This window comes from Pleurodeles waltl, chromosome 8, assembly GCF_031143425.1.
Source record: "Pleurodeles waltl isolate 20211129_DDA chromosome 8, aPleWal1.hap1.20221129, whole genome shotgun sequence".
Lineage (NCBI taxonomy): Eukaryota > Metazoa > Chordata > Amphibia > Caudata > Salamandridae > Pleurodeles > Pleurodeles waltl.
The window spans coordinates 1,141,723,659-1,141,736,380 of NC_090447.1; the positions used below are offsets into that span (position 1 = coordinate 1,141,723,659).

The window sequence follows — 12,722 nt, forward strand, 5'->3', positions numbered from 1 at the left end:
TGTCATCCACTTGCAAAGAAGTAAAACATGCAATTGAATATGCAACTGAAAAGGCCTACTTCAAGCCCAAGCTGCATACCAAAGCCACCATAGATGCAAGCCCGCTGGAGGCAACTCTTTCTCAACACAATGGCCATCCGAACGCTTGGAGACAGATTATTGCCTATGCCAGTCGAAGCCTGTCTGAAACAGAACGTGCCTACTCTCAGCCAGAGAAGGAGAGTGTGGCTGTGGTGTGGGCCTCCAAACATTTTCATGTATTCATCTATGGGGAAAAATGTACTGTCATCACGGACCACCATTCATTGGCTGCTATCTTTGGAAACCCGAAGGCTAAGATGCCTCCTCGCATAAAAAGACGGGGGTTGAGGCTGCATGAGTATGACGATGAGATTGTACACAAACTGGGGAAGTCCTTGCAGACTGATTGAGGAGATGTGATTTTAAATGATACCTGCCACCTTTTATTTAACAAAGAGGGAGATGTAGCATATTGATGCCATACGCACTAGTAACTTTGTGGTTCTAGGCGGACTCTGAACAGGAACAATGTGATATGCAGGAGTGGTGTCAGGGTGTGGTTCTGGGAAGCAGGATGTAAGGAGCAGTGGGTGAATGGATGTTGGAGAATAAAGACATGCTCAACCGTAGCTCCCATGTGTGACGTAATCTATTTGCATTCTCCAGGGCTTAGGAAGATGCTACACCTGAGACATGAATCTCTGATCCCAATTGGGCCATTTACACAGAGACCTGATCTTCCTATGGAATGCGTATTACAATATTCCCACCGGTCAGCCCGGCAGGAACATTGTAAAACATACAGTGGAGAGTCATTGCCGTGGCGGTGGTGACCCCCTGTGAGTTTGGGGGTCCTGTGGTGGGACTGCCAAACTCGAAGTGAGGCCCTTAGTTGTCAGACAAGCTTCTTATTGGTGTGAGTATGAAATGAAAGCACATAATCGGTATTCATCAGTCTGAAGCTTCTAACTAAAAGAAATGACACTTGTGAAAGAAAATGGCCTAGTACCTAAAAAGACAACTACACAAATATGCTACTTTTACAAAAACTAAACTCCATGCTCTACAGAAAAATGGTGCTTCAGGCAGTTGATACCTTAAAAAGCCTGGTTACGTCAAAAACGTTAAAAAGGATTTACATGACAGAAAATAGCACCAAGAAGAAATGGCTGGGTTCAGCGTGTCGTGCTCCAGAGAGCGGACTCATGATTTGCCTAGATGAAACTGAAGTGAAGTCTGGAACGGTGGAGCTTGTAGAATCTTTCATAACGAGGAATGCAATGCTGCTTTCTTTTTCTCCTTTTTGATGGGATCCAAAGTGATGTTTTCAGTTAAGTGTAGTTTATGCTGCATACGGTTAATTATGCTTTGCTTACTAATAAAAAAAATGAACATGACTCATCCTGTAGGCATGTTAAACTTGATGAGCTCAGTTAAAAAATAAAGATTTAATCTATGGAAACAAATATTTTCTAAGATCCTGCACATGACTAAATATTCTAATGTTTCTGAGCATCAAAGAAGATCTGATGATAAAGAAACATTAAATTCATGTTATCCTTCGGAAAAGCCAATCAAACATACTTGATTTGTACAGCAATCCATGGCTTCTGGCGCTGTAACCCTGTACACCACATAGACCAGAGGAAGGTTGACGAACATGTGAGGCACATTTATCTATATCCCAGCCAAAGAAGGGAGCTAATGGATGGAAAACTGATATTTATAATGTCCGCACTCAAAGCTTCCTCATAGCCATTTTCTACCGGACTTGTAGCTCACAAAACGGACTGCATAATTTATTTCAATTGCTACAATAACCAATATGCATCCATATTTAATCGATCAGAGGTGTAAAAATCAAAATACTGTGTACCTTACCTTCTTCTGATGCATTTTGATGCAGGATGTTCTCTATATTGGTTTCAACTGATGCTTTCATTTTTTTGAGCAAGGCTTCTATGCAGTTCTCCTTGCTACATAAATTCCAGAAATCTCTTCCTTTCAAGTCTGCAATGAAATATTAAAATTATGAGATATGTTTCAGCCAATATACACCTTTCAAGAATTGTTCAAATACCTATGTCCAAAATAAGCCTTCAGAGACCTTTATTTAGAAATTAAACAAATCCAAGCAAATACTGTGTGCTGCATGCAGATCTGGGTACAATTAAACACAACAATACCGCACACTTAGTAATCAACAACCAAGCAAGTCAAATGGCAAAAAAAGCTCCCAGGAGCTCTGCAAATCGGAGGCTGATCCCTTCGCTGAAGACAACAGTCTGTGGTCCCACTTTCAATCAAGAACAGTCGGTCACCCCTCTTTTATGCGTATTTCAAGTCCAAAAACTACTAAACTGAGATTCTGCAAAATCAACAGTACTCTCCATAAAAACGTCTGCTGAAATAAATAAGTCTATCTCTTTGGCTAGAGAATCATCAGAGCCATGAGACCTAGCATGTTTACAAGCTCCCTCCTTGCATCGCTTCTCCTGCTATCATTCAGTATGGTGCACTCCTTACCTCTTACTCAGAGGGTATTCTACATTAAGCCAAAACTTAAGCAGCAAGGACCCAATGAAGCAGGCAAACTGCAGGTCACTGTCCAATAGACAATTCTTAGATATGCAAATCAAAAGACAGCTTCTAATAACATCTCTGATTCCCTGACATAAAAGTAGATCTTCCAAAACAGACTAGTCTATGCCCTTGGAGAGGCACTGGAATGGCGTTTGTCAGACTTTGGAATGATTTTAAGAATTTGGTTGACTGCAGCCCTTCTCATTCTCAACCTGCATTTAGCAATTAGCATTGTTATTTTTGTGTCTCAAAACAGAGGCCTCAACATCATGTCCGTCTGTGGAAATAACATTTCAGGTATCCAATAGAGGATATTTTACCGGACGTAAATAAACTGCTGTAGACTAATCATTCAAAAAGGAATAGGGGCGGATCCCACCAGTAAGCTATGTCATACTTAAATATATAATAACTTTCAGACACCGTTTAGCAGCCACAGGGCAGACAGGGGCTTCTGGGCCACAACTGGTGGTTTGGGTCGTTTGCCACTGTTGTCCATCCTACTATGGCTCTGCAAATTATGACACCTAAGTCCTGTGGAAAAACCTAGGCATCTTGACAAAAATTCTGTTTGCAATACCTACCACTCCATAACTGGTCATCCCTTCATAGGTAGGTACCTTATGATTTGTGTCCACAGTGGTAGTACCCATTAATTGTGAAATCTCATTCCAATAAACACTCTTCAGTTGTCTCAAGCTGCTCTTGTAAAATTGCCAGCCTTCATCATGTGTAACTAATACATCTTTTTCACTCACATATTCGCACCTATTGCACTATTGTGCAGGCCATACCTATAATTTGTATTCAAGGTTTTTTGGGACCTTGCAAATTGGATTTCTAGTCAGAAAATAATTTTCACCAGTACTCCTGAGAGTCTTTTCTGAACACCAAGGCATGTTTTGCCATATGCTGTTTCCCATGTGTCCTAGTAATATTACTATATTTTCCTTTGTTTTTTTAGGCTCTTTATGCTCATGCCTTATTATACCTAATTTTGATGCACCATCAACTGACCCAGCCACTGGGGCCCTATCACTATTAAATGAGATCTTTATCATTGTTTTAATTATGACTTTCTGATCTTGATTAACTGTACGTCTCCGGGGCTCGCAATGAACATATTGTGGAGCAATTATTTACCATTTGAAATATTATAGTGCATGTCAACATGTTGCACTGAACACCTCTTTTTCATTCTTTGGATTTTTTCACTTTTATATGTAAAGAAGTATTTTCATTACATGGTGTTCTTTGCCCTTCTTTTCTCTTTTACAGTTTGTGATTTATCATGCCTTGGCTGATTCTGGCTGGAGTAATTGTAAGTAATTTTGGAACAAATGATTAGCTCTATGGAACATTGTTACCGTCTCTATTTTTGTCCAGCTTCCATAGGGACTGAAGGGGCAGCTCCTGTTTATTGTAGATAACACCCTACATATAGGCACAGACAATTGGCTGATATCCTTAGACATGGCAGACTCGGCGAAAGACAAAAAAGACTTTGCCAAGGACACTATGTTACCACTTCCTAATCCTATTAATTCTAGAGTCCACATCCTGCTCCTAGATGACAGATTTAGCAATTCAGGTCAGACTCACTAAGATGATTGTGAGGGCAGATATCTGGAAACTAATCTCTGAATATTTTCGGTTTAGCGTTGCCATATATCTGCCACTAGGACGAAATGAGAGGTGTTTATGGTCCATATGATTGGTATGTGTATTTCCAACGAGGCAGAAGTATTGATGGCACTGTGGGGCCAATTAAGCTCTCTCGAGACCAAGTTATCAGATTTAGTGTTGAGGTGTGAATCAATGCATATGGGAAGAAAATTGGGAGGTATCAGAGACACTCTACAAGAAAGCCGTGAAATAGCAGACCAGGATAGAACACTGGAGGGAAATGAATAGATGAGACAGTTCAGTAAGAGGAGCAGATCCAGTAAGACTCTGGCTTGGACCCTAAAAATGCCTAAGAGGCAGATTGTAATAAGACATATAAGCACCCCTGATGGAAAGATGCCTTTCACCACCAAAAATATCCTGTGCACTTTTGTCTAATACTACCCACAAGTTTATGTACACAGACTAATGGAACCAGATGCAAAGCTAACTCTGTATCTACAGGATGTAGCACCGGTACAGGTAGATGCTGAGGTCAGTGAACAGCAGAACACCCCTTATCCCTGGAAGAGATCGAACAAGCAGTCAAGGCATTGTTTAGTGCTAAAGCACTAGGAACAAATCGATCATCTGTCAAATTCTGACAAGAATAAGGATATGATTAATCCAATTTACTGGCCATGTACGTAGACCCGCTTTGGTCATGGGAGCTCCCTCCTATGGTCAGGGAAGCAGTCATAACAAGGCTAATGGAACCATTTAAGAGCCAAGAAAGCTGCTTGTCATGCAGCTCACTGTCCTTGATAAATAGTGATAAGGAAAGACTACCATAATAGTGGCTAATGCCCTGATGCCTAAAATGATCTTACTGTGTCAGTCTAGTATTATACCAAAGCAGTCCACAATGCGTAATCTCTGTACATTTTACGATGTGTTACACCTTATTGGCCCACTTACCTTATCAATAGCTCTCTTCCTGGAATGTGAGAAATAATTTAATTCCTTAGACGGGCCTTTCTTATTCAAGAATCTGCTCAATTGCACGATTGGGGATTACATACTTAAATGATCCAGTTGCTATACTCAATGCACAGTTACCAGTGAATGGGTGGCTGTCTGAGGCAATCATGTTGGGCTGTAGAACCAGACAGGGCTGCCCATGCTACAGATCCTTTTTCCCCTCGCAGTGGAGCCACTGGCATATGCACTTAGAGAATTCTATTCTCATGAAGAGATGAATGTCAGGTGTACACCACTAACAGCTCCACTTGACCCAGGTGATACTACATACTAATATAGAGGTCAATATATGGTCAATAATATGAAAGGTAATCAGATGTGGTGGGGTTTCTAGACAGAAAGGTAACTGGGATGAATCTGAAATCTTCCTCTTTTTTCAGTGAGCTGGGTCTTGAATGTGAATTTCCACTACAGTGGTGACTGTATTATATGAAATGTCTAGGCATGCCGTTGGGTAGAGAGGTTGTATGATTCACTAGAACTACAGCTGAACATTGGATAAACTGCAAACCCAGGTAGTTAGGTGGATAACACGGTCTGTCTCAAGGGTGGAGTAAATAGCCATAATTAAGATGGAACCTCTGCCAAAGTTTCTGTATTTATTCCTCAAGTTTCCATAGGCTGAGAATGGCGCTTTTATGTTTATTATGGGCATGCAGGCGGGTTCAGCTTAGATGGGAACACTCGCTGTGGATCTAGAGAAAGGTGGTATAGCAGTGCTAGACTTCTACATGTACATTATGGTAGTGCAGGATCGATTTGCAGCTTACTGGGGTCACCCTCCTTTGCACTGTAAGCATTTTGTGATTCAGCAAAGAATTCTGGATGCTGGCTCACTGCTTATACTCTGTGCACACAACTTATTCAGCAAAGTGTTGAGTAGCTCTACTCACTGGGTTACAAAACATATATTCCTAACTGTTACCCCTTACCAATAACTCCAGTATTCCACTCACCTTTGAAAAAGCGTAGACTGTGCTGTGACTGTTAGGATTGATGTATACCAGTATTTAAAAAATAAAAAATACTTGGAAAATGAATGTAAAACCAATAGGGGCACTATTTCTAAAGAAAGTTGTAGAAGTGCACCCGCAGATATAATACCCTATATTGTTGCACATTTAAAACTTTAAGCAATTCACAAGAAGTTACAGAAGAAGGCATGGAAATCAGCTATTGCTGCAGGTTTCCAGGGATACGCCAATTAAATTTTACTGAATTCCGCTGTCGCATAATAAAATATACATGTGTAATCTACCAAGCAACTGTGGATTTGCTTGGTAAAACTTTGTTTTTTTATCCAGTGCAATCTATTCCGCCAAAGAGAAACTTACTTTCCACCCTGGAAAAAAGTGTTACTCTTGCCCTTGGAAAGGGTATATTTCTGATCTTTCCCCCGTTTGGAAGGGTTTTGACAGAAGTTGGCAAATACTGCTAAACATGCACGTTTGTGGGAGTGCACAAATTCAAAGAAAATTCCTGCCCAGAAAATGACCACATCCCGCCTACTTCCTGTCCACGTGAACACATTTGCCCATATATAAATCTTCAAGCAATTAAATCCTTTTGAATACAAAGCCAACTACTGCACGTGTGAGACAAACGTACATGTATAAATCTCCCCATACCAATTTGCTAAGTCTTTGCCAAGTTTATCTAGATGTAAAATCAAAATGTCCTCTCTTTAATATAGCACTTAGTATGCGCTCACAACAAATTATGGCAAGCAAAAGAATTGCATCAAAGTGAGCTGAAGCGATCTGCAAAAGAATTACTCAATATGGTTCATGAGAGAATTTCAGACTGCGGTCAATCAGCTAGCTCCTCAGTTGGTAACAAAGGCACTGTGCTGCGAGTACAATATGAGTTCATTTATTTTCTATGCCATTATGTGAAATCCCGGAAATGCTTAAATATTACCCTGACTGAGCAATTCACAAGCTCCTTTCTTAGAAACTAAACAGAGTATGAAACTCTGCTACAAATTAGAACTCTGGCATAATGAAAGTGGTGGAATATTTAGAGACCTACTGTGATCAGCAGGCTAGCCTATACAGAACCTCGGCATATACGGAGTATCTGGACATTCAAAGATCTGAGATAAACAGAGCCCTGCTACGTTCAGAGTCTGGTGTAATGAGAAAGATGTATAATCAGAGCCCTGCGAGAAGCCGAGCCGTAACCTAATATGAGCTCTAGCATACTCCGAGGTTATCATCATAGGTCTGATGCAGTGAGGATGCTGTCATAATTCGTCACTTCATAGAATGGTGCCAAATAGAACAAGTATATTTTGTACATGGCAAGTACATTTCTGAAGCATCTATTCTCTTAAGCAAGTAGATACTTTATTACAATCCACACCCCTGAGAGGAAATGTAATTTGGCAGCCTGCGCTTGGCTATTAATGCTTTAGGATACCAAGCAGGCATCACGGTTTCTCATCCTGGAGTGTGGAGGAATACTATATTGCTCAATCGCATCTTCATACCATGTAGTAACAGACACAAAATGTATAACTTGGGGGAGATATCTGTTGGGTATGAGTTCTTCGTGCCACTCTGGTTCCTCGTGCTATGGAACCGACGCGCGGAGAACTTTGGAATGTGGAATGGGAAAACGGATGGTGTGCAAGCAGGCAGTTGGAGCCTGAGATCGGTGGAAGGAGGTCGGGAGTAAGAAGCTGTAAAGATTATTGGAACATAATAAAATATCCTGTTTACCTGGAACTGTGTGGACCATAGATCCTTTCAGTGGCGACGAGGGTTACCTGTCTTGAAGACCGCTATCAACATTCCTGGAGTAAAGTACTCGACAAGCAAGTATTTGGAACCATCCGACCATAATCGCCTGGCCTTGGTACCAACGCCACTCCTTCCTGCCGTCGTGGGACATTACTTCCTTTTTGGCCACGTCTCGGGGTTTTCTTTTATTCTTTATTTCCCCGGACGTGACTGTAGCCGTTGAAGCAGAGCGTGCTCGCGCTAGCTGTTGAAGCGGAGAGTGCTCGCGCTTGACGAATGTTTCCTTGGCAACCCCACTCCAAGGAAGCCATTTCCGCTCTTGCTGGCGTCTCCTAGGAGACGGAGACGCTAGTCCCTGACGGAGCGTGCTTGCAATTGTCAAGGATTTTGACGACAGCACTAGAGGAGTTACTCCGCTCCTCCTGGCGTCTCTAAAAAGACTAAGACGCCAGTTCTTTCGTCTCTGTGTACAGCTTCTTCTTTCGTTTTGGCTTTGGATTCACGTGAGTACTGTGTTGCTCTCTATACGTCGTGCGCTTCCTTCTACAATGTTACGGTGATGCGCACACCTTAAATTTCACTCACTTTAACGTGGTTTTAGTAACAAGTTACAAGCATTTTTGCAATTTTACCAGTATAAAGCCCGTGTATCTCGGTGATACGCACACCTTTCTTTATCGCCTTGGCATATCTCATCTGACATTTTTCCGCTCCAATCAACATAACAACTTTATATCCTGTTACGTTATTTTGTTTTCATGATGCAGCAATCCATTTCTCCACCTCCTCCTTTTGTTCCAAATCCAGCTTCTCCAGATGCTGATTGGGAGCAATGGAAGGAGGCATTTGAAGCATATTTGGATGCCCTTGAGGGAGAAACTTTCACTCATAAAAGAAAATTTGCAATTTTGAAACATTGTTTGGGTAATGAAGGGCGGAAATTTTTTAAGTATATTCCTAAGGTAACTGTTGTAACTGCTGTGGGCGAGGGTGATGGCACTGAGGATGAGTATGAAACAGCAATTAAGTCCTTAGACACAAGATTCAAAAGAAGCAGGAATGTTACTTTGGAGAGACATCAATTCTACAAAAGGGTTCAAGCTGATGGCGAATCCGCATCTAGCTATGTTGGTGCTTTGAGACTATTAGCAGTTTTGTGTGAATATAAGGAATTTGAAGAAGAAATGATCAAGAACCAACTTGTAGAAAAGACCAGTAATAAGAAGGTACAAGAAGCTCTCTTATCAACACAGAATTTAACCTTACAGAAAGCATTGGAAATTGCTACCAGAATCGAAAGCACAGCGTCTTTCATGGAACAAATGCCTATTTCCGAAAAGAAACTCCATTCTCCGAGGTCTGATGTATTTGCAGTTAAGGCAAGACTTAAAAAAGGGAACAAGGGTTTGTCACCACAATCCACAGTCAGAAAATCTGATATGAAATTTACTAAGTCATTACAATGTTATAGATGTGGTAGTACTGCACATTTGGGAAATGCCAAGTATTGTCCGGCTATTGACAAAATTTGTGCCAAATGTTATAAGAAAAGCCATTTTGCAAGAGTATGTAAAGCAGGTAGATCTTACAAGTCGGGTAAATAGGAGTCCGACAAAGTAAACAATGTTGACACTAATGATTCTCCTTCCTCTAGCAGTAATGAAGAGGAAGGGTTCGTAGTGAATAATGATCTCGTAAACAACTGCACAAGAAGACCCTTCTGTTTGGTGAAGGTAAATGGAATTCAGGTTCAGATGATGGCTGACTCTGGATCTCTCTTTACTCTCGAGTGATTCTATATGGAAAAATTTGTTTAGTGGTCGTGGGTTCACTTTAAACCATTCATACATTCAGCCAATTTGTTATGGTGGGAAATCCATTGATGTTATTGGTGAGTTCCAGGCAGATCTCAAGTTTAAGAACAACACAACTTCTGCCACCATATACGTAGCTAAGGATAATGCTTGCCTTTTGGGGTGGTTTGAGCAATGTAAGTTAGAATTGGTTTTGGACCCGAATAACCCTGAACAGGTTATAACGAGGAGTGAATTCATGCTTGTATCTTCTATAACTTGTGAGGAGTGGGAATCACGCTATCCTGAAATTTTTAATAATAAGGTAGGATTATTCAAGGGGTTCTCGCACAAAATCAAGATCAATGAAAATGCCCAGCCAATGGTGCACAAAGTACGGAAAGTTCCTTTCACCTTAAGGGAGGATTTAAAAAAAGAATTAGACAACTTATGTGAACAAGACATAATTGAACCTATTGAGTCCTCAGATTGGGTGGCCCCTGTCGTTTTAGCTCGCAAGGCCAATGGAAGTTGAGAATGTCTGTGGACTTACGTGATCTTAATGATCAAATTTGGGTTGATCAATACCCCTTACCCAACATTTCAGAAATGTTATCTTCTGTTAAGGGGGGGAAAATGTTTTCCCTGTTAGACATGACTTCTGCTTATCACCAAATCAATCTTCATCCAAGGTCCAGACATTACACCGCCTTCATTACTCCTTTTGGGTTATTCCAATTCAAACGCATGCCATTTGGGTTAGCTTCTGCTGTCTTCCAAAGGACAGTGGAAAACATGTTCAAAGGCATAAGTGGTGTGATGGCGTTCCAAGATGATATTCTGGTTTATGGAAAGGATACTTGTGAACATAATGAAAGATTGAGCAAGGTGCTAGATGTATTGAAACTGAAGGTTGTAACTCTCAGCTCAAGTAAGTGTCATTTTGGAGTATCCACGGTGAATTACTTGGGATTTGAGTTGTCAGCGAATGGCATCAAACCCAAGGTAAGTCTGGTGAAAGCTATTCAGGATTTCGTTTGCCCTGAAAACAAAGACCAGTTGAGATCCTTCATGGGTTTAGTAGAATTCTATGCTAGATTCAGAATAGTTCAGAAAAGACGTATTATCTGAGGAAGCTACTTAAAAAGAACGTTACATTTTTGTGGGATGCTGACTGTGACCGGGAATTTTGAAATATTAAGCAAGAAATTTCCCAAGCTATTCCTTTGAAACCTTTTGACACCAGAGATTATACAATCATTATGACTGATGCTAGCCAAAAAGGTTTAGGAGCTGTGTTGTTGCAAAAAAGGTATGGTAGGGAGGAAGTTGTTGCGTTTGCTTCAAGTTTGAAAGGAGCCGAAGCTACGTATTCTGTGATTGAACGTGAGGCTTTGGCATGCTGGTGGGGTATTAACCACTCCAAACAATTTGTGTGGGGCACAAGGTTTACAGTTAGAACTGACCATAAGCCTTTAGTTCAACTATTTACGGCCAAAGGTGCGGAGAAGGCCACTCCACGAATAGCTAAATGGCAGTACAAATTATATGAACACAACTTCAAGTTAGAGTATGTGCCTGGCAAGAAAAACATATTAGCTGACTGTTTGTCCAGATTGGCGAACGCTGATTCGTTAACAGAGACTTCTAGGCATTTCAAGTCCAAGGATGAGGATGATGAGATTGTTGTTTGAGTAGTAAATGAGCAATTGGATGGAGCATTAAGTGAACTAGAATGGAGGGAGGCTTGTGATGAGGATCTAGACATCAAGTCTATAGTGCATGGAGTCATGATGGGGTGATCGCAGTGGTCTCCGGATGGCGATCTTAAGGACAAGTATAAACATGTTTTTGACGAGTTGTCAGTTATTAATGGTTTATTATATAGGTCGAATTTGTTAGTTGTGCCTAAGGGTATGAGGAAAAGGGTTTTGAGCCTTGCGCATGAGGGTCACATTGGAATGAGTGCCATGAAAAGGAGAGTCAGAGAAGGATTCTGGTGGCCTGGAGTGGATAAATGTGTTGAACACTTCGTAAGGGACTGTGTCTATTGTGCAGTCAGCGACAAGTCTCAAATCACAGCTCCGAGTCCCATTGAAGCGATTAGTGTTCCTGATAAACCCTGGAGCAAGTTAGCGATTGACATAATTGGACCCTTGAACTTATCATATGGATTCCAAGAATACGGATTAGTACTAATAGATTTTTATAGTAGATGGCCAGAAGTAAAATTTGTCAAAGTTCCTGACTCTAATAATATGATCCGATGGTTAGAAGGGATTTTTGTGAGGGAAGGAATTCCTGATGAAATTTTAACTGACAATGGTTCTCAATTTACCTCGGGACAGTTTACAAAATTTATGAATTTCTTGGGAATCAAACATTCTAAGTCTTCCCTGTACCATCCTAGGAGTAATGGATTAGTAGAGAGGTTTAACAGAGTTCTCAAAGACAACATTCAATTGTCTAAAGCTAGTGGTTTGCCCTGTAAAAATGAATTGGATTAATTGTTGTGGGCCGTGCGCACCACCAACAATTCTGATACACAAGTGTCTCCTTTTGTTTTACTACGGGGACGTGTTCCTTCCTCAAAGTTAACCAGAGAATGAATGGGTCGTTTTAGTGTGCCATGGTACAAAGTTGATGGTGTGATGGAGAAACGTCATGTAGCGCAACAAAAGTATGTACAGAGTTCTCATGGAACTCACCGCCGCAAGTTTGATTGGAAGGTAGGTGATATAGTAAGGGTGAAGTGTCCGAGATCGACTGGTCTGTCCAAATTCTCCAGCGGTAAAATTATAGTCCAAGTAGGTGACAGTGCTGTTAGGCTTGATGATGGCAAGTGGTGGAATAAAGATAAGATATCCCTTACTAAGTCGGCTGCAGCGGAGAGTGTCTATGGAGGTGATGGTGGTGAGCGCATTGAACGTCTGAC

At 41.1% G+C, this 12,722-nt stretch overlaps 1 protein-coding gene across 1 annotated transcript in view; it reads right to left on the reverse strand.

Moving 5' to 3' along the window:
* The window catches only part of SETDB2 (SET domain bifurcated histone lysine methyltransferase 2), a 1,110,478-nt gene that overhangs the window by 43,873 nt on the left and 1,053,883 nt on the right, over window positions 1-12,722 (reverse strand). Inside the window, exon 38 of the mRNA XM_069203525.1 lies at window positions 1,903-2,031. Within this exon, the coding sequence (XP_069059626.1) occupies window positions 1,903-2,031 (129 nt within the window). The remainder of the gene's footprint in view (window positions 1-1,902; window positions 2,032-12,722) is intronic.